The sequence below is a fragment of the Heliangelus exortis genome, chromosome 1 (assembly GCF_036169615.1).
Source record: "Heliangelus exortis chromosome 1, bHelExo1.hap1, whole genome shotgun sequence".
Classification (NCBI taxonomy): domain Eukaryota; kingdom Metazoa; phylum Chordata; class Aves; order Apodiformes; family Trochilidae; genus Heliangelus; species Heliangelus exortis.
The window spans coordinates 21124807-21147436 of record NC_092422.1 but is presented as its reverse complement, the minus strand read 5'-3'; the positions used below and the strand labels follow the sequence as shown (position 1 = coordinate 21147436).

The following is a 22630-nucleotide window of genomic DNA, read 5'->3' as shown; positions in this document are numbered from 1 at the left end:
GGCAGTCCCCGTCCTCCGCAGCCACTTGGATGACGGTGCCTTCATCCCGAGCGTCTCCCGGCTCGCTGCTGGCGAGGCTGCTTGCCAGCACCACTCTCAAATTCACCCCAGGGCGTGAGATGGGCAGTGCAGCCCCTGGACGGCGTCTCTGCCTTCCCCCTCAGCCATTCCGGCCCTGCGGCCGCTCCGCAGCCCTGCGCAGCTCGGCTTTGCGCTCCCGGCGCATCCCTGGGCGGGCGCAGCGCTGCGCGGCCCCGGCGCGGGGGCCGGGTGCTACCGGGCAGCGGGGCGGGACGGGGGACGGGGTGACGGGGGGACAGGGGCACGGGGGCACGGGTACCCGCTCCCAGCCCTCCGCTTCTCCCGGGGGAGGCTCAGGTGGGCTCTCTGCAGCCTGAGCCTCCGGCTGCCCCTTGGTCCGCAGGTCGGGGGGTGGAGGTGGGGGTGTCCCTCTCCAAGGGGTCCGCCACCCTCCCGAGTCGCTCTCGTCTCTCAACAAGGACTTTCCCTCAAGTCTTTTATTTCAGTCCCGAGGAAGATCACTGCCCTCGGTGAGTACCTGGGACTGCAGAAGCACAGAGCTCTGCAATGTACCCACAGGCTTTTGCAGTTCTCAACGGCTTAGGGGTTGTTTGGCCATGTATAACATATATATATATATATATATGACATAACCTAACTAACCCTGGCCCTAACCTGCATGTATACATAGATGTGGTGTATATGTCTGCACCATACGTGTGTGCCCACCAGGAATGGAATTTCTTGGCTGGACCTGGGACATGGAGCTGCAGCAGCCTCACCTTTCCTGGGCTGCTGCCTCCGATCAGCAGGATGGATTTTGCCCAAACAACTTGCATGAAAGATCATGCTAGAAAGTGGTCAGGCAGTTCAATGACTTACACCAAGGTGGCATTTGTGCTGTAAATGCCTACACTGTTTAAACTCGAAAAGCGTTCGTTTCCTGAAAGCCAAATCACTACCAGACATACAGGAAAAGCCCATTGCTATTAATGCTGAACACCTCTGCCTTCTGGTAGGAAAGATGCTCACATCTTTGCCAATCTGCCTCAGAGTTTTTGTTTAGTCATATTTTCTACTGTGTCTGGTGATGCATCAAGTGATTTGGAAAATAGTAGGGACCCGCAAGATCACAGTTTAATTGTTGGGTAACTTCTTGGTTTGTGTCAGCTGCTTATTTCTTGCTCTTTTTCCTCAGCACAGCCACGACTTCATAGTTTCAGAATATCACAAACAACAAAAGCAACCAAAAATATGCCAAATTCTAGACAAATTACCACAGCCACTTCTCTGAGCTGGCCATGATAGCTACAGTATTTGGATCAACATGTCTGACTATTAGGAAAGTAAAAGCCTGTCATTACTCCTCTCATTAGTCTTTTAAAGTGAAGCACCCATCTTCCTCACCCACACCACTAATAATGGTAGATTTTCTTTTTATGTGTGGTAATAAATTTAAGACAGATATTAGCTAGTAAGGTCTATGCACCACTTTAGTACCACTTAATCACTAACTTGGAAGATAAATGATCAAGTGGAACTTCAATTAAGCAGAAGCCACGTGTTGTCCTTCTGGTAAGGGTGAATTAGGCCTCCAGAAGCTGATTTTACTTAGGATGTAGCACTGAAAAAGGGTAAGGAGAGGATGGGGGAGCAGCTGGGCTCTTTGGCCAGCTTAGGTATTTTTGGAAAAAGTGAGCCCAAACTCATTCAGTTAAAGACTCATCTTGCAGGTCACATTGTGTAGTATTAAGGTGAGGAAAGACCCAATCTGAGAAAACAAAAGGAAAATGGAAACTGTTTTAAAGTGCAGTTCTTCAGTCAAATGCACAAAAAGGAGGATGAAGGAAAGAGAATTCAGGAGGGGTCTTTGTCATGGGACCATGTGCCAGACTGGAGGTGAGTTACTACATGAAGGACTTGGAACACACATTTGAAGGTATCTATGCCTATGGGAATAAGTATACAGAAAAGAAAATAAGAATAATTGAGGCAGGAGCAAAATGTTTAGCAAACCAGGTGCATCCTGGGGAGGACAATTCCTATACCCAGTTTCTATGAGAATGTTACTTTAAAGAGCAGGTTCAGACCAAGTTTTTATATTATCAACTCTTACTTATTTTTCCATTTTAAATTAAAAAATGCTGGAATCAGCTTGCTGGAATCATGCCTGATTTCAGTGGCATGTGACACTTGGATCAAATAATTCAAGGAATGATACACTTAAGAAAGTGTCAAGCACAGCAAAGCAGCAGAGGCAGATATATCCCTGCTGCCACTGCACAACAAAAGAGCTTCAGATGAGAGTAATATGTAACTCCCACCTGCTGGGGACCAAGTAACTTCAGAGATATGATGTTAACATAACACTACTCGTTGGGCTGGGAAAGATGGGGAGCTGCTGAAGAAGTGTTAAGCAGGGAGAAACCATTCAGTGGAAGATGGTTAAGGAGTGGTAATAAACAGAACTACTGGGATGAGCGTGGATAACTAATGGAGCTGTTCAAAGCTCAGGCCTTGGGGCAAATTACATTTCACTTATGACCTCAGCCAAAAATCAGGAGCACTGCTAATGAGATGCTGGGATGCACTGTTCATCAAGGGAAGAGCCAAACCAGCGTGCTTGCCAAGCAGAATGATATTTAGGACTTGAGCAGGGGACATGAGAAGAAACATAAAACACTGAGAAGTTCAAGGTCACAGGCATAGGGAAAAATCACAGGAATTTTAAGTAGAAGATGAAGACTCATCAGCTGAAAATCACTGCAAAAGCAAGTGGTGCTTATTCAGTCATAGGATGACTAAGAACTATGTCTATGGTCCAGCTCAGAATAAAGCAAATACAACCTTATGCTATAGGCAAGAGAGAAGAGAGAAGTTTCAATGCTTTATGGAAAGGCACAGAGAAATCTCACAGAGTTCTGCTCACCCATGTTTTAAGGATATCAGTTCTGACCCAGAAAATATATAGCCTGTACTGCTGGAGGGGTGCCATGTAAGTACATATCTGCTTCTGCCTAAGAAAACAACAGTAAAGTTGAAAAAATGATAGCTTTCTATAAATACATCAGGAAGAAGAACAGTAGGAGAGGGAGAAGCACAAGGTCAAAAAATACATTTTACATAAGAATGAAAGTCCGTGAACTTGGAAATATATACTCAGTTGCAAGAGTTTCTGAAACCTCTGGTGGGAAATGAGGACAGTTGGTCAACAAATGACTTAATAGGATATGTTTTACAAGGTACTGAATACTTCATTTACTTCAGTGGAAGCAAAATGTCATCAGCATCTCAAAAGGTAAAGTTCCTGGGTAACTAAAGCTCAAGGAGGAGAGCAGTATTTTCTTAAAGGGGAGCTACTTAGTCTAGAAGTAACCAAGTCTAATAGTAAAGAGGCATCATGGACATTATTTTTTTCCTACACTGACAGAATCAATGCCTTCCGCCACAATAAGCTTAATTCTCATTTATTGTTCAAGCAGTTCCAATATTTTACATCTGCCCAACTTAAATTGGGAAAGGTAAGGCCTAATTAGCCATTTTTAATAATTTACTAAAGTTCCCAAATGAAGCACATAATGCTCTTTAACTCCATCATGGTATTTGTGTATCCTCTATTTTATGGAGGATAAGAAATAAGTCCTTTCATGGGGATTCTAAGCACATATTCTGGCCCATGTAAGCAGTAGTATCTGATGCTTGCCTATGTTACAGAGGATGGATGAGACATAGCACTTCCCCTGGAAGAACAAAGGTCTGGCAAGTAATGTTTGGTGTGAAGATGCAGATCTAGGGAGGAAAATGAGAATGAAAAACAGAGCCAAAGTCTTGGGAAAGCTGAGGGAGATGAAGGTAACAGCACTCTACTGTGTATGTCACTGAGAAGGAGAATCCTTAAGGGAACTGCCTGATGTTCATCTTGTATGAAACACTGAAAATGCTTACTGAGGGCATTTCAGTAAGGGTGAAGGGTGTCAAACAAATATTTAACTTCAGCTGAACAGATAACATCTGAGAGCAAGAGCAGTAAAAGACACTAAAGGGGAATGTAAAGGCCACAGCTTTGCCTGCAAGAGGACTGCCAGCTCTGAGAATAAGTTGATAGGACAGGATCAGCAGTTATGGCAACAAGCACAGGAAACTAGGAGAAAACTGAAGGAGACAGTGAGGACCATGAAGACTGAAGATAACACCACAGGAATATGGAGAGAGATAATGAGGACAGAAGGCTGAGGTGGGGCATACCACAAGAGGAAAAATTGCTTCACCTGGTAAAGAAACAAAAATCATTGGCTCAAAGAAGAGATGAAACAGGGGAAAGGAAAAATTGTTCTGAACATGTTTCAGAGGACAAAGGGTCAGGCATCACAGAAGGGAGACAGGAAACAGAAGTCTGTAGGAATGAGAGACTTGAAGGTCAGACTCAGATGACCTGTGGTATAACAGGGACTCTGCAGCTTCTGTGATATCTCTGCTCCAGAGGGTGATGAAGATGTCAGGTGGTTGGCAAGTGCTGCCTCCTGACATTCTCTCTGCTCAACAGCGAGAGGTGATTGTGACAGTGACATGAAATGCCTCCAAAGGATGATGCAAGGAGAAGCCTGATGTGGCATTCACTGAGGGCCAGGGTTTTGTCTAAGGCTGAGGAAGGGTAAAACAAAGGTATTCCAGTGAAACATTTAGAACAGCAGGTTCAGAGATGATTGAGTGCCATGCCATGAATTATCATTCATGACAAAGACAGAAGAACAAGGCAAGGAGAAGGGACATCTAGCACTGCCTATTTCTCTGCACATACTCTTTTCAGACACTGTTAGTTACATTTTTGTGACAGAATGAGGAGGAAGACTTCCTCAGAATTTTATCTACAAGGCAGAAGTTGAGTATACTGCCAGAACTGCAGACAACTAGGCTGACTGAATTTATTCTTCAATAAGCCAAGCATGGGCTTCAAAGCCTGTAACCAAGGTATTATCAGTAGTGTTAATTTTTCAATACCTGCAAGCAGAGCAGTTTGGAACACTCTCAACTAGTCCTGAGTTATCTTTCCAAGTTTTGCTTGTTCAAAGTGGGTCACACTGTGCTTCTGTGAGTGCTTGAGACCAATAGAGGTGAGTCAAAGCTGGTGATTTCATCTTCCCCTTTCCTAGACACTTGATTTTTTTCCGTTCCTTTCTTTATGGTCACACAAGTGTTTGGACAGTGGATCAGGATGGGCTTAAAACTAAACCAGGGAGGAAGCGGCAAATCTGGGCAGAGACAACCCCCTTAGCACAAGGTCAGCTTCCCTGGCACAAAGGTATTCGTGGAGTTTGCACAGCAGTCTCCACACTCTGCTGCCATCTCTGAGTAAAGTCCTGTCACAACACCCTGAGCCCTTCATCTTGTCAGACTAAAAACCACAGTGGCCCAAGAAAATGAGAAAAATACATTCACTACTACACTTCATCTTCTTGGAGGTAGATTACAAGTTTTCTCTGCTGTAGCTCTGTTGTTAATAACACTGTTTTCCTCACTGCTTTTTTTTTTTACATACACATGTAATATATTATTTTCCAGATCAGGTCTGTTATTTTTATTTTTCCTTAAGTTAAAAAAAAATTAAAAATGCAGGGGTTTCTGAAGATATGAGAAGCCAGTCAGAAGTGTCATCAAGATGATGCAGATAGAGTTGAAGATCATGCCAGATGTGCTCAGCATGGCAATTTCCCTTAGATTTACAGTAAGGTTTCACATTTTGTGTATTACTCAGTACCACGAGGTTTATACAATCCTCAGACAACTTACATGGAAGCAAACTTTAAAAATATATTTTTTATAATACAAGGATACCATTTTATATCTGGAAGAATAGAGCGTTTACTCTAGAATTGAACAAATTAGCATGGACTGCGTGGTCTCTGTTTCTCAAGTGAGAGCTCAGATGGCTGACTCCATTTTTAAATCAGTTCTCATATGAAAAGAATATCAGAATCTATACAGAATTCCTTCAGACTTTTGTTATTTCTGCTAGTGTAGCCTTACACTTATTTTTGTGTCAGTAGCTTGTAAAGGCCATGGACCAAAATTCACCAGAGAACACTTTAATCCTATGTTTTCTAGCTATTGATGTCTGGAATGGTACAAAGTAAGCATCTGCAGTCAATTCCAAACTATCTCTTGCTGACAAGGAATTCATGTTTCCTCATATGGAACATTGTTTATACACACAGTTCAAAAGGAACTAAAACAAATTCATGTTTTCATTGAACTCCTCACCTGCCCTCTGCCCAGGGAGACATCCCCAGGGATGTATTTCTAAATTCCAAACCTCTGAGTATCTGGCAACAGATGGTCATTTTCTTAAATCAACTTTGTAGAGAAATGTTCCCTTCTTCTCCCAGCAAACAGGGAATCTCCTCTCCTCTTTTCCACTTCTGAGTTATTCTAGCCCAAAGCCAATGACAACTTCAAGCTGCTGTGTTTTGAGGCCAAGCGGAGCAAGGGACAAGTGCTGACATCCTGTGACAGTAATGTGGCAAAAAAATTCCAGCAGCTTCACGTGGAACAATTTTTCTTCTATTTGGAAGATTCCCAGTCCCCTACTGAGAGGAACTGTGGTCACAGTCTCTCTGCATTTTTCAAGTCTTGTTTTGCACTGGAGCAACCTCATACCTACCAAGAATTTTCATCAAAAGGGAAAATTCCACTGCATTGCTACAAAACCCCTCTTGTGCATCAGCTGAGAAAGAATCTGCTGATGGATCTACACAGAAGACTCATGATATTTGCACTCACACCCCCTGGGACAGCAGCAGTAATTTTTAAGAGACAGAGTTATATCAGCAGAATTTCATAGCTTACAAATACGCAGTGGTGAGGAAACACAGTAAGTAATTTTCTAAAGTCTTTCTGAAAGTGACAATTTAATATCACTTTGAGGCAGGGGAGAGGAGACAGGATTTTTTAAATTTACCAAAAGCTCAGTAACTTCCAGTACTTCATTTTAACTAAAGATAGTTGAAATGTTGTTTTGTGTGCTATAGAAGATATTCCAAGACCACAGGAAAGAAGTTCAAACATTACAGTCATATGCATGACACCTACCCAAATATACAGCATATATTTAACTGCTCCATGTTTATTTCTAAATTAATCCTTGTAATGTATTTAGCCACAGCTCTGAGTATGTTATGCTTCTTTGCAAAGTGTTGGCTTTAAACACTACTAGTTAGCAAAAGGTGAAAGCAAAAAAATCAGGCCAAAGATCTGAAAGCTTGTGTCAAATCTAAAGGTGTTTCTTTACAGTCAGAGCAGAAAGAAACCCTGAAACTGGTTTCTTTTGCAAGATGGATCCTACTAGAAATGCAGATATGGACAAGATCCAGTCCCTCCTGAACATTTTTCTTCTACTTTCCAGCACAGAATAACTCCACAAGCACTTACACCTATCAAGCATCCATTTCCCTAGCCTGCAAGTTATGTGTGGGTTTTCATTGCCACGGGATGCTCAGAGTGATTCTCCAGAGGGCTGGGGCTTTGTCTCTTGCCTGAAATCCTGCCCTGGTGCTTATCTTCTGCCTGGAATTAAGTACGGAGTAGCTTAGAGCAGCTCAACATCACACATTTTTTCAAGAATCTCCAAAAGCCATGTCCTGAAATCTCCAAAAGCCATGTCCAGCCAACTTCAGCTGCTGAAGGGATCACTACTTAACAGCCTTGTGGTCAAACCAATCCTCAGGGCTAAGGCTTGGCCTGAGAGAGGCGATTATGCCAGGTACAGGAAGAATGTCCCATGTCCCAAGTAATGCAGCACCCCAGATACAGGGAAAAAATAGTTTTCTCTGGTCTTGAAGAAGCTGAGTTACTGCTTGGAACAGCAGATCCGTGGGACCAAGAGGGGCCTCCTCCAGCACACAGCCAGGCATCTGGGGCACCATACCTCAGATGTGCAAAGGCATCTCAAGGGCAGCCCCAGAAAAAGGCAGAGTTCAGGCACCCTGATGGTAAGTGGCAGTGAAACCCAGTGCTCCCCAGCCAGCACACTGCAGGTGGCAGGGCTCCTTCCATGATCTGCAGGCAGACATCCCCCACAAGTCCTCCCAGGTGAAGGATTTCCCTGGGTCTGTCCATTGACACCGACATTGTCACCTGCATCTGACACCTACACCGTGGCCATGGACTGAGCTGGACTGAGCCCCCCATTGACCCCTTGCTCTGACCAGAACAGGAGGCACATCACAGAGAAAAGGAAACAGGAAATTTCTAGCTCAAAGATAAGAAACACTTCATTAAGGACTAAGTTTTCCTCACAGCACATTCAAGATTTCTGGGACTATTCAGTCTACTTATATATCTATATATTTGTCTATAAAGATATCTTAGCTTTCCTTTGCAACTCTTTGTGGTTGACTCCTGTCATCCCGATAGACAAGATGTTGGTGTTTGTATTTGTGATAGAAGTATATAATTTCAGTTTTATTTCAGCCTGCTTATTTTATCAGTAGCATTTAATATATGCAATTTAACAATTCTTTTTTGTCTCTTCTCTACACTATATATGATATATATGGTATATATAATATATATACTTTTCCTTTTTCTCAGAGTACTAAACTATTAAAAAAAGGAAGAAATGAAGGTTATTTCTCCCCCCCCCCCCCAGATGAAATCAGAGATAAGAACATCTGTGCAGCCTGTTTGCCCTGGAGGCAGCCATCAGTCCAGTGGTGCTGCCCAGGATATGAACTGCTGTTCATTTCTGCAGCAGCCCAGTGCCAGGTGCTGCACCACAGGAAACACTGCCAAGGGCAAGTGGGATGAACTGGTGAGGGATGCAAAATATTCATCCTGCCCATTTGGTGTAGATGAACATGAACAGTGGGAATATTACTGTCTGCAAAAGGGAATCTGAGCTCTCTGCTACAGCTCCCAGTGTGCTGCATGCACAGCACAGGGTAGAGAACAGCACTGCCACTTCTCCCAGTGAACAGGCATGTCAATACTTATTTCTGAATTTGCTTGTCTTTTTCATTCATTATGTAGCCCAAGGCCTTGCTTATTACCCAAGCTATCCTCTGCACTGACAGCAGTGCTGATTTTCCTCACTGGCTGTTCTTTTGTTGTCTCACCCAGACATCAGAGTGCCTCACAAATACCAGATTTTTTCCTCCACGGCATCCTCATGTGATGGCAATTCCCTGGTGTCCCCATCTAACAGCTGGGAAATGAGGCACAGGGCAATTAAAAAGTTCCCTTAGATCTCATGTTAGGCGGGTGGTGGGTCCTTTTTGGACTCATCAGTACAGTATAGAGATGTGACTGGGTTTTGCTGGCAGCCCCAGAGGGTGCAGTGTGGCAAATGCAGTCAGAGCAGCAAAGCACTGAGCACCGAGAGATGCTGTGCAAGTGAAAAATGAGGGACACCCTCTGGCACAGAGGTGAAGAGCTTGGACAAGCTGATCTTCTTATAGCCTCTATGTAGCATGCTCTGATAACATCCAGATACCCAGAGGATGAAGAGGGCAAAGATATTCAGCTGCTTTAATGTTTCTATCCCTGCAGAGCTTTAATTTCTCACTGCCTGTCTTTTAGCATTCACGGCAGCTGAGCAGGGGACCTGCAGAAGGAAATTTCCTTCAGTTCACAAACCCTGATCCATTCCTTGGGCAGACTGACCATGTCTGAGTGTCCTGCAGATCCCATAGCAGCTGCATTATAGAGCCTTTATCATAATGTTTGCATGTAAAAGAACACCTTCTGATTCTTATTGCTCTGTTTTACAATAACTAGTAGCTCACAATACCAAATCTTGTGCATTTCTACTTAAAAAGCAAATTAGAAAGCTCTAAAAAATGACAAACTTTCTTTCTAATTTTCTCCTCCCAAGTAAACAAAGTGTTTTGTTTGTCTAGCAACAAAATGGTTCTGAGTCACATCTCTATAGTGTTCTAATGAGTCCAAAATGGATTTTTTCCAGGATACAGAATGAAAAGATTGTTTGGTCTGGTCTCCAGCAGAAGCAAAGAAAAGACTGAACTTGCTCAATACAGCAAGTGTAGCCAAGCTGTAATAATGATGAAGCAGGCGTACCACTTTTCTAAGGACTGTGCTTGGACTAAATTCTAAAATATTTTGCAAATGTGGGAAACAAGTACCCCTGAAAGCCATCCTTTCTGATAAGTGCTGGCTTCTTATCACTATGACCCCACCAGGCACAAGCAATAGATGTATTTCTCCTAAACACATTCTCAGAGGCAGTAGTGAAAATAAAGTATTTTCAGCTCAGATTGAGATTAACACCTGAAATCTTAACCCAAATGACTCTTTTATAGGCAATGGTGGACAGTGTCAAGCAACTTATAACCACTGCAACTCATTTTACCTCTAGCAGAAGAGGTGATGAGCATTTGGAGAGATAGTTACATGGCACTGGGTGGCACACTGTCCAGTCACAGGACAGATAAATTTCTCTGAAAAATACACACAAGCACACACATATTTGTGATTTGAATGGGGAAATAGGTTTTCCCAAACATCCAAGATTTTTCAGGCTGCTGCTCTGTGAATTTACTTGTCAGGAAGGTGTGTACTTACACCCACACTTGGGTATGAAGACACACGCACTGCTCACTGGTGAACAATCTTTCCCAGTGTTGGTAGACAAAGTGCTACAATGTCATCAAACACTGCAGTGCTGTCCCAGCTCTAGTGCAGAGCATCTCTGAGGTTCCCCTGCTCCCATTTGATCCAATTGTGCCCATACTATGGGACCTGTTCCGAGCAGTTTTGTCCCCATGATGAAAACAGCAGCACAAGGCTGTGCTCTGCTGCAAGTTTGGAAACCTCTCCATGCACACACAGAGTATGGGACAATATTCCCCAGCACAGCCCTTTCCCTTACCTGCTTCCACCCTTGGGGTCTGCAGCTCAGAAAGGATATCTTGGTCTCACATGCACTGTAGGTCTGGAGCCCTAATTTGAAATTTCAGAGGCAGAACTTGTTAACAGAACTCCACTTTTTGGCTGTTCTTGACTGGAAGGAAGCCATGAGCTCAGTCTCCAGGGCCTCCTTGCAGTTTAGCCATGACAGCCCTGAGTACAAACACTTCTGCTCTGAGTGTACCAGAGACACGAAAATGGATTGGTTTTCCCTCAATATTGATGTGCAGAGTTTCCTCTCCAGAATCTGTCACTTAGGGCTGCTCTCCTGTAGATGGCACCGTTGCCACTTCCAAAAAGGGTTTTGCTGAGGGCCACTGCTGAGCAGGGCTGCAAGGGCCAGGATGTCATCACTGCTGGGCTGAGAGGCCAGACCAGGTCAACAGTGGCTCAAGTCACTGGGAGGTGTTTGTGATGTTTGCTCTGAAAAACCTTTATGGTATCAGCTTCAGGGTATCACTCCAGTTCCTGTCAGTCAGTTCTTCACTTTGGATTATCCCTCCCAGGACAAGGGTTGGATGATATTGACATGATGACCACCCAACAAGGACAACCTCAATCTACTCCTCTTCAGAATAAGTTTGAAGCAGCCAGACAGTGTAAATCATGTGTCTTAACTAATTAATCTGCTAACTAAATAATAATTAATGGCCATGTTGTCTACCAGCACTCCAATCATTACTTTTCATAACTAGCTGAAGACTTATGTCAGAATCACTGCTTTACTTTTTTTTTTTTCGTTCACTGCCTTCATCATCAGCTTCTTCAGATGCTCAGGATTTTCCCCAGGACTGCAAATTGTTTCAGCTGTCATTCAATGGGTCTGTACTCCATGCTCCATGTCAGGCACTCCTTGATGCCTATTAAATGAATCTTGCCTATTAAGAGCATTCTCAACTGAGAATGAGAGCTGATTTCAGAATAAAAATCAGTTCTAGAACAGACAGAAAACAAATCCAACAAAACTCAAAGAAAATGGGCATCCAAACTCAAGGTTACTTACAGCAAGCACTTAAAATTGGATATTTTTCTGTACTTACAAATCTGTTTTTTGTACTTACAAATCTGTACTTAAATAGTACAGACTGACACTCTCTTTCTCCAGCTAAACCTGCCTGTTGGACTTTTCAGGCTCCCAGGGAGCCAAGCTATGGTGGGACCAGGAAGGGTGCATCAAACCCTCTATAAAAGCCACCCAAATCTGGAGGACTATACAAAACCCTCAGTGCACAGGGACAGATCAGTCCCCCCATCCACAAAGAGGTCTTTGAAGAGCATTTGTGTTTTCCCCAACTCTGGGAAGAGAACAGAATCAGTGCGAGCAACAGGAGAGAGCCATGGACACTGGGACAATCCTACCTGTCCAAACACTGATCTTTGGAGGACCTTTGAAGTCTCAGTCCAGTCCTTTTTTCCTGGGAATGCATTTTCCAACAGAATTCAGATCCAGTTCAGAGAAAAATCTTCCTTTTGGAAGGACCTTTGGAGGACCTTTGAAGTCCTTTTTTCCTGGGAATGCATTTTCCAACAGAATTCAGATCCAGTTCAGAGAAAAATCTTCCTTTTGGACATTATTTGGTGTGGTGTAAGGAGAAAGTGACATACTGAAATTAGGCTATGGGTCCTATCAGCCCAAAGAGGTTCCCTAGCACCAAAGCAGGATTGGGCCTCCTGCTTAGCAGAGCAGAACTGCCAAACAAACCAAACCCAAACCTCTGAGGAGTAACTCCCCACCTTGTTCCTGAACAACTACTATTCCCTTGCTAAACTGCAGTTGTACTCAGACCACAACCATTTTGCCTGCAGGCTCCTCAGAAACAAATACACACAGCTATTATTATTTTTATAATGGGAAAAGTTTCTTTTTCCATGCTGCCTTAATACAAAACCTACCAAAACAATTTTGCTCAAGCTTTCAAACAATGATGCCATCTCAGAAAATGTCTACAGATTGTATTTTCCAATAACACTCAAAAACTTGGAAGTCTGAGGCTATGTTGCAAGACAACTGACTGCTCAATTATGCAACTGCCTGAGTAGTCCCAGATCATTCCACTCCAGGAAGGCTCTCAACTTAAGCATCGAATTAAAAGTGTAGCAGCCTGAGGCTTCTTTGGAGGCTTCCATCAAGACAGTCAAGTACCTCAGGCAGAAATTCAGATCTTTGGTGCTTCTGGAAGTGCTCACTGGCCTCCATTTACTAAAAATAGAGCCTAAAGCAATTGTAGTCCCAATGCAGGTACCACAGGTGAATGCCTATCAGATAACTGTGGGGCTCATACTCACTGTGCAGTGTGTCAGGAAGGGAAGTCAGGGTGCTTGTGTCTAGGAGAGGTTTATTTCACATGGCTCCCAGCAGTCAGCAGCAAGACACAAATGTCTTGCAGTGCACAAACAGTAATGTGCAGATATATATATATATATCACAGGTAAGGACACAGGTAAGGACACAAGTAAGCAGGTTCAATAGTGGATCTGAAAAAAATCTTCATCTAATCCCACCCAAGCCTGAAGATGCTTAAATTCTACAGGTATATTACTTTTCACTTCCAAACCCTCCAGGCACTTAAGGCAGTATTAGGGTAACCCCCCTGGCCTGATAGTGCAGAGGAGCTGAGAACATGAGGCACAGCTATGCCCAGCCAGGACTTGGAGAGAAGTCTGTAAAATAAAGTCCCCTGAGGTGTTCAATTTAGGAAGCATTCTCAGGACAGATCTAACAGGGTGAGAGCCATCTCAAAGCTCAGCTGCAGCAGCTGTTCTCATTTAAAACATATCCAGAGGATACAAAGGACATATGCCCAAGCTTCCAGAATTCCTTCAGCAAATTGTGAATGATGCATGAGATGAGAAATCTCTCCCCAGTGGACAAAGCACAGACAAAGCTGAGCAGTCATTGCTCTGCCCTTTTTTGTTTCTTTCTGCTTTAATTAAGAACACTCCATAGGCAGCTAAAAAAAAAAAAAAAGAAAAAAGGCACAAGAAAAGGCTTTATAAATGCCCATCAAGCCCAGAAATGTCAAGACTGAAGAAAAATTGAGGGGGAAGTCCCCTGGGAAGGTACTTAAAATATTTAGTACTTCTTAAAAATTCCCTGGTTTTTTTCAGTTCAGTGAAGCTCCCCTCGGCAAGATCAGCTCCTACTTAGGGAAAAGTGTGACAGTAGTGAACAGTATTTGTTCAAAGGTAACCTTTCCCACTAGCATAAAAAAAAATAACTGAATAAAGTATTTCAGAGTTTGTAAAGACTGCTTGAATCTTTGTTTTGTTTCTTGGTTTTCTTTCCCTAATTTAATACTGAAAGTCTACTCTTGTCTCTTCCAAAAGCAGAAAAACAGGCAATGAAGAATATTATACAAACATTGGTTCCAACTGCTGGTCTGCCTGTTTTATGAAGTAGTTGGGACACCAGCTTGACCTGGGATGGTACAAAATATGTGGGCATCAGATGAGCCCTGTCTGAACTTTAGAGCCCAGCTAGGTCTCCAAGATTACTAGGAATCTCTTGTGACAAGCAATGCCTACAAATCTTTTTTGGTTACTGTGGGCATCTCTTGAACTTTACTCATTTTATCTCAAATTTAGTGTCTAAATAACCTTATCTAATTTTCTTTATGTTTTCTATACCTGCAAATGTAAACTCCTAAGTACTAAGTTAATGTTATTCTAAAGTCTTCAGGAACAGACACCTGTGTAACAGGGACCCCTCCACCTGATCTGTGGTGAAGAGGAACAGTAGATAGATACTGTGAGAAAGCAAATCTTCCTTCATCCAGAACCTTTGGTTGACTAAATGAATAGATTGTTGTTGTATTTGTTTGCAAGTATCAGTATCTCAGTTACACTTTCCATTCCAGACAGGGAATGGGGACTGGGACTTCCAACTTTCTGTATCTGCTTCACTCCAAAAAGTATCCTGAAACTCCTCCACGCTTGTGACAAATGCTGCAGTCACAATTACTCATCTTCCAAGTTCCTAAAGTTTGATTTTCCAACGCATGGCATCAAAACATAAGTCCCTCCTCTTAGTAACTGTTGCATAGAAATTACATGCTTTGCTCCCAAGAACAAAGTTTCAAAGTCTGTGGAATAAATTTGGGCAAGCGACTGGTGTAAAGGCAAAGTACCTTTTCAATGGTAAAAAGTCCCCATTGCACTTACCTGCCTGAAAAAGTGCTGTGTTGTTATAGCAAAGACATCAAAGCCACAGGTGGCCCTTTTAAACTCATCCTGAATGTTGCTCAGTCGTCGGGACTGCTCATCACACTTTTCCTTCAGCCTCTGAATGAACTGCTTCTCAGCATCTCGGCTCTCTCCTGGTTTGGGGGAGAATCCATTCTTTGGAGTGGCTGGTCTTTGCTTGGGATGTCCTATAGAGGAGAGTAGAAAAGACCATTTGGGTCACTTACTTTATATGTATGGACGTGACCTTCATGTGTTTTTAAGGCCCTTGTGACTCAGTCCTACAAGAGAAAAAAAAAAAGGTCTGTAGCATTCACACAGATCTGTAAGGACTTAAATAAAAAACCCAACCAAAAATCACAATGAAATAAGTTTCCCTAGAGGCCAAAGCTCAGTCATCCCAGGCTCTGAGCCTGAAGTTCTGCTCCAAGTTGAGGAGAGCTCTTACTGACAAACTGGTATCTTACAAACTTTCCTGCAGTTAGAGGAGTCATCTCACCTATGTTAGGCATCTACAAGAACAGAGATCTGCAGCTGGTGGTGTGATGCTCTACTCTCTTGAAAGGCAGTGAGAGAAATGGGCACTTTCAGGCTGAGATTCACCTTATCCTGTTGTAGATGTGGAAAACAGTAGGGATGCATTTACACTCCACAGATTATTTCTTTGGCTACCTGAACCCCAAGCTTGGTGCCTGATGGAGATGCCAAATTTCCCTCGCCTTTGCAGCTTTCCTTTTGTCTCCAAATTGAACAATGTGGGGCTGAAGCTGTTCTTCCCTGAATGCAAACACAACATGGGGTGTTTGCTATTGGGATGTCACTATTTATATTTTCAACAACAATGCAGTCTACCTTACCAGTTCCCCTGGCTCTTTTAATTACAACACAAACCAGATCTGTATAGAAATGCCACCAGGTACTGTGTAATGCTGACTGGTTACACCACTGGCTCTGCATAGCTGCTGTCACCACCACTGGTCACACCAGATTCACTAAATGGCTTCCCTGCAGAATGGGTCTAGACAGATTCTAGATCCTCTGATGTGCTCCAAGCTGGGCTGAACCAAGCCTGAGCCAGTATAAAGATGTGAAACCCCTAGTGGAGCTTGGGTTTAGGGTATCAGCTCAGACACAGTGTCATATTCACATGAATGGCACAAGAATTAAAGCTTACTCATGGTAAGTCACTTCAGAGGAGAGAGGTTTTTACCCTGTGTTAAGTTCCAGTCTTGCTTGAGTCAGCAATCCATTTCTCTGGATATACTCAGTTATGAGGATGAAGCAAGAAGGGGTAGTGTTCTGGCAGTGTCAGGCTGTTTAAGCCACTGCTTGGACAACAAGTTTTGTCTTTATTTTGTTAGCTCTTTGAGAACTCTCTTCTGCAAACATTTATGGTCAGCTGGAAAAAAACTTTGCACAGATTACTGATTGTTTCTGCTAAAAGCTGGTACTTATCAGCTCATTGCTGAATACTGGCCAGGAATTTCTGTTTCTTCTCCTTAGCTCTTCCCAGTAATCCCAAGCTTGTAGCCCAGAAGCTGGAGTCATTAAGGAAGAGAGAGCAAATAGAATCAGACACCTTGTTCCCATGTGTTATTAGAGATGGTGGACATTGGTCTGGATACAGAGGAAAACTGAACATCTCTGTGTTAGAAGAAAGGATTGATTATTCAAGAATCTGAAAAAAAATGATATCTTGTAGTTTTATACTCTTGTAGTAGACAATTCCTGAAAAACAATAGAGAAGCAATATCTCACAAGAAGCAATCTCCCCACAATAAATGTAATGGGGACAGTCTTCTGCCACGGAGACTACCTACCCCTTTCTTAAAAAACAAAAGATGTACCTGCTGGTATCAGTCTGAGCCAATTTGTGAAGCAGAGCATTATTCCAGAGGCAGTTTTATAAGATATGTTTTAGATATGTTAGATCTTTAAGGCCGTGTCCTGAGTGTGCAAATAGATCCGTAGGGCAATTTTACTAGATCAGAGAGGAAAGCAGAATGGCTTTGAAAAAGCAGTACCCCAGGAGTGTATTCCTACATTTTTCAGATCTCCATCTTGCAAGGAGCCATTGGAAACATAACTTCCAACTTGCTTGACTATGTTCTGGCTCCAGGCTAAGCTTAGAGGGAGCCAGCTCCAGCAGAGATGCTACTTCATGCCTTCAAGTGCAAAACAGCCTTTGAGACTCTTTGGGACCATGACTTGGATTTGCAAAGAGATGCACTGTGTTTTGAAACATGTCAAGACTAACTTCATGATGTTTCAGGACCTATATAACAGACTATGGGATTATGGAGAGGAATTTCTGTCATTAAGAGAGTTTAACCAGCACAGCTATTGCCCTTCATCAATTTTCCTGTCAGTTAAAGCTTGTATAACTTTTAGTGCAGGAATGGTATTTTCTTAGAGATTTCTTCATTCATGTAAAGGGGCCCTTAACTGAGCAATAGGCACGTTCACAAAATAAGATATTATGGAAAGCAGCAGCCATAAAAATGTATGTTTAAATATTTTTATAAATAACAAACTCTCGGGTTGTTTAGGCAGCCTGTTGATGGTACATCAGAAGGCACAGGGAGAAGTGTAGGGGGAAGCCCTTGAAATCAGTCCAGTTTTAATTAAACCAGAAACTCATCAAGTTGTTTTGTCTTACATCTTTCTAGCTTTCCTGTTCACTGGAATGTTTGAAGTGCACATGTCTAGGTTGTCCTTGTCAGTATTAGAAGCTGTCCTTGTAAATTAAACTGCACTGCTCTCCTCAGGGATAAATCTGAATTTCTCGGTTCATTTGGGTCTGAAAAGCAGCTTACTAAGCTTCTTCTGCTATTGAGGTCTCTCTTGTGTTGCTCTGTATAAAACAGGGTATATATTAATGATGCTGGCCCTGATCCTGAATGTCCTTTTTGCTGATGGTGGGACCAGGGGGGCAGACCCTGTGTATACTGAAATCACTGAACCCTTTTGATCTGATTCAGAACTCCCAGGTCTTTTTAATCTATGGAGTGTTTGAACTAGAGGAGACATAACAAGTATATACTCATAATTAGCACAGTCCATGAGGATTTCGATGGGGAATGCAATTTATTTCCCTCTGAAGTGCCTGATTTCTGATAGTTTTGCAAGGAAAGTGAGAAAATTACTTTCAGAGGACTGAAAACAAGCAACCTCTTGATTGATAGATGTCAGAAACAGATGGCACCACCCTGCAATGGGGTGGGAGGAGAGAACCTGCATCTTTGTACATCAGCTCCTATACAGAGATTTCAGGAATGGAATTGCATCAGTAGGAACCATTCAGATCCCTACATGACTGCATTTAAAAACTTCCTCGTGTCTTCAGAATTGATCCAAATGATAAAGATCAGGTTCAAGGCTAAAAAAAAAGAAATTGTATGACAGTTAAAAAGCGTCACTGCTTAAATGGAATTGCATGTGAGTAGGAGAGTAACAGAGGGAAAACAACCCAGAAACAGCACCCAGAAATTTTAGAGCCTGTTTGATGGTCACATGTAGCTGTGGTGGAGTTACCTGGGGAGCACTTGCTCTCCTGTCACAGAGTGTAAATGCCACAGGAGACATTGATCCTGGTGGAGGAAAGACTATGATGCTGCCCTTAGCCCCAGCTATACTCATTTCTTGTCCTGTTTAATAGCTACTTTGATTATTTTTTTTAATTGTTAAATGGGCGAAAAGATTGTCTGCCTTTATTGCTTTGTTAGTGCTGTTGTTTTTTTCAAAGACTACTAAAGGCTACTCTAAAAAACAAATGGCAATGAGGTTTCTTTTCCTATTTGATCCTTGCAGTGATAAACAATTTTAGATTGCCATAATTTCTGACAACCAAGCTTAAGAAATCCAAAATCAGTCTGATGGAGAGAGGGCAGTTACTCAACATGTCGTGAGAATGAAGAAACGTTTCAGGCCTCCTGAATTTCCCACAGCATTCCTGTAGAGAAAATGGCTGCTCACGTGTTGGATGAGCATGTGCTTTGCTGGGTTAAAAACTGATTGGATGGCCAGACCCAGAGAGCTGTGGTCAATAGAGTGAACTCCAGTTGGTGGCCAGTCCTCAGTGGTGTCCCCCAGGGCTCAGCACTGGGGCCACTCCTGTTTGACATCTTTATCGATGACCTGGACAAGGGCACAGAGTGCACCCTGAGTGAATCTGCAGATGAAACTAAACTGGGTGGAAGTGTTGATCTACCTGAGGGTAGGGAGGCTCTGCAGAGGGATCTGTGCAGCCCTGATCAATGGGCCAAGGCCAGCTGAGGGAGTTTCAATAAGGTCAGATGCTGGGTATGGCAATTTGGCTACAACAGACTTGGGGAGGAGTGGCTGGAGAGCTGTCCAGGAGGGAGAGACCTGGTTGTGCTGACACCTGAAGAAACAGGATCCAGTGGTGTGCCCAGGTGGCCAAGAGGGCCAAAGGCATCCTGGCCAGTATAAGGAACAGTGTGGCCAACAGGAGCAGGGAGGTGATCTTACTCCTGTACTCGACCCTGGTGAGACCACACCTTGGGTACTGTGTTCAGCTTTGGGCCCCTCACTATGGAAAGGACATTGAGCTACTAGAGCTTGTCCAAGGAAGGGCAACAAAGTTGGTGAAGGGTTTGAAGCATAAGTCTTAAAAGGCTGAGGGAACTGGGGTTGAAAAGAGAAAAGGAGGCTGAGAGGAGGACCTTATTGCTACCTACAACTACCTGAAAGGGTTATGAAGAGATGGGGATTGGTCTGTTAGGTTAATGGCTGAATTCCATCTTGAAGGGCTTTTCCAACCAAGGTAATTCTGTGATTCTGTAATTTTATAATTGTATATGCCAAAAATTTAAGCCTTGAAAATCATTAAGCCATCAGTGGAAATGTTTTGTTTTGCTTTCTAATTCTAGCAGAAGCAAATCCCCTGCTCTGTAACATGCTGCTACAACCACAGTCAGTGCTGGTGCCCAAAGTGGACTCATATCATTACAGATGCTGGTGAGCTACTGCTTTGGAGCTATCTGCAAAATATTTTTCTTTGGATCTCTCTTTGTGACCTCACCAGGTGCAAAATAGCCTGAAAATTATATGATTCAGAGGACAGTATTCATCTTTTTGTACCCTGTTATCTTAGTAAGGAGAATAACTCTGAGTCCTGTTGGTGCCTGGGAATATGAAATCTAACCTTCCATTTTCTTGATTTTATTTTTAGGGAAGGAGAAGGAAAGGCACTGACTTCAGTAAACAGTAAGAGACTCGATACAAGTTACAGGAGTTGAAGACCCATTCTACATGTTTTCTGCTTTACCATCAAATGAAGAAACATGCAGTTCTATCCTCATAATTATAACTCAAGTATTATATAGCTATATATAGATGACATTAAAGTATTTAGCTGAAGTCTAGCAAATGATGTAACAGAACAAAAGATAAACTGCAAGCACAATGAAATCAGAGGGACTGTTCCCTCTCATTTCAGAAGCATTTAAACCAGCCAAAAGCCAGCCTCATAAAAGCCTTTAGGTACTTTATACATTTGTTAACGTACACCTAATACATATAAATAGAAATAATTTCTTTAAATTTTAGTAAATAAACAAAGGTATTCTTTAGAAATACTAAAACCATGTCTTTGTGCTCAATATTGAGCCATAAGCTGACAATGCCCCAGTACCACTCTGAAGGTTATTTCTATAGATAATCCCATTTCCAATTGTGCATAGAAATAGTCCAGGAAATTTAGTGCCTCTGCACAACAGTAAGAGTAGATTCTGAATAATATATTATTACTCCAGGTAATTACCTGAGGTATCCCTGATTTCATTATATTTTTCTGATCTCTTTTCATGTACGAAAATTATAACAATACAAAAAATCCTCCTGTGCCCTTAAACATGTAAAAGCAACAACTCTTTGTTTTGAAGGAGAATGACTGAATGTTTACAACAAAGAAAAAAAAAGTCTATTCAGCCCATGCATTGGTATGATAAAGTCTGGTGTACTCACATCCAGTTTAATGAACCTAGGGCACAATCAGTCTTCATTTAACAATAGCAGGTCTCAGACTGCAGTGTGTTAACATGAGATGCAAAGTCATTAAGTTTAAATCTTCCCTGAAACAGTGCTTTTGGGTTCATAATTACCTGGTGAATGAAGCTTGGTGGCTGTTACAGCTGATTTCTTAGGGGATGAGACAGCTGGTCTGTTAGCATCCTGATCTTTTTGTACTTCTTTCTTCATACCTGTTTTAGAGAAAAAATAAAGGTAGAAAGAAACCCATTTTATAATTCTGTTTGCACTTGTGAAGAACTATATCACTAAGATATATGCCAGATGGCAAAATACAAGTAATGCTATTAAGGCACAAAGAGCTACATAGGTAGCCCATCCTATCTGCTATATCTGTTCTGTGTTGAGTCTCCTCCTCTCCTCTCCTCTCCTCTCCTCTCCTCTCCTCTCCTCTCCTCTCCTCTCCTCTCCTCTCCTCTCCTCTCCTCTCCTCTCCTCTCCTCTCCTCTCCTCTCCTCTCCTCTCCTCTCCTCTCCTCTCCTCTCCTCTCCTCTCCTCTCCTCTCGTTTCCTCTCCTCTTCTCTCCTCTCCTCTCTTCTCCAGATTACTCCTAACCTCCACATTTATTTTTTTTCTGCAGCCACTAATTCTTCCCACTGACAGCATGATGCCCCAGAGCTCTTGGAAAAACAAAGATTTAAGGCAAAACACTTTGCTGTAATGGAAAATCAATGTTTGCCTTACTAACTTTCTCTCCTCTCATGAGTGCTTTCGTGGACATCTTACAGGAAAATGTCCCATAGACTCTAAAGTATCTGAAACAGGAAAACAAACCCATATTTTCTTGATATTGCTTAAAAACAGTGGCAGCTCAAAACCTAAAAGTATCCTCTATTTTACTTAATGCACATGTGATCTGCCTATTTCACCAGTGGAGAAAAGCGATAATTTTATAAGGGGATCATAAGCTTCAGGGACACTTTTCTGCTCCCTCCAAAGCCACAGCTAGTCACAGTATCAGGCTTATTTTTGATCCATCATTCACCATTCCACTTCTGTCAGCATCAGGACTTGCAAGCAGTGAGCTGCAGGCTCAGTGTTTGCCATGCACTAGAGGATGAACTTTTTATTTTCTAGAATTGCCTCTCAGCATTCGGCTGCAGAGTCCTTCTGCAAAGTGCAAAGTGCACATGCAAAAGTCCTTTGTACAACTAAGGATGGCACAGAGGAAAATCTAACACCCTGCTGGACTTCCTCCCACTGTTGGCAGGCAAACTGCACCATCAGTCATTGGGGGCTGGTAAAGGTTGAACTTTTCTTCATACCTTTACTTTGGTCTATCTCTGCAGTTTATAAATGCTACAGGTTGAGGCTACAGCTCTCATTTGTGATTGATACTGCTCACAGTGAGTGACTGAGGATATAAATTTCCTGTGGTTGCCACCTGTACTACAAAAGCAGAACGAAAAATAAGTTTATGGTGCCATTTTGTTGTTAAGGACCGTGTGAAAGCAAC

The 22630-nt window shown here is 42.6% G+C and overlaps 1 protein-coding gene and 1 long non-coding RNA gene across 3 annotated transcripts in view; one reads left to right on the top strand and one right to left on the bottom strand.

Moving 5' to 3' along the window:
* MTUS2 (microtubule associated scaffold protein 2) overlaps positions 1-22630 on the bottom strand; it is a 285443-nt gene that overhangs the window by 32075 nt on the left and 230738 nt on the right. For both annotated transcript variants that reach the window (XM_071736550.1, XM_071736559.1), the window contains exons 7-8: positions 21249-21347; positions 15103-15311 (exon numbers count right to left, since the gene is read on the bottom strand). In XM_071736550.1, coding sequence (XP_071592651.1) covers positions 15103-15311; positions 21249-21347 — 308 coding nt within the window. The remainder of the gene's footprint in view (positions 1-15102; positions 15312-21248; positions 21348-22630) is intronic.
* LOC139792840 (uncharacterized) lies at positions 333-21224 on the top strand. The gene is made up of 3 exons (XR_011724406.1): positions 333-555; positions 11448-11540; positions 20318-21224. It is a non-coding gene; the product is annotated as an uncharacterized lncRNA (long non-coding RNA).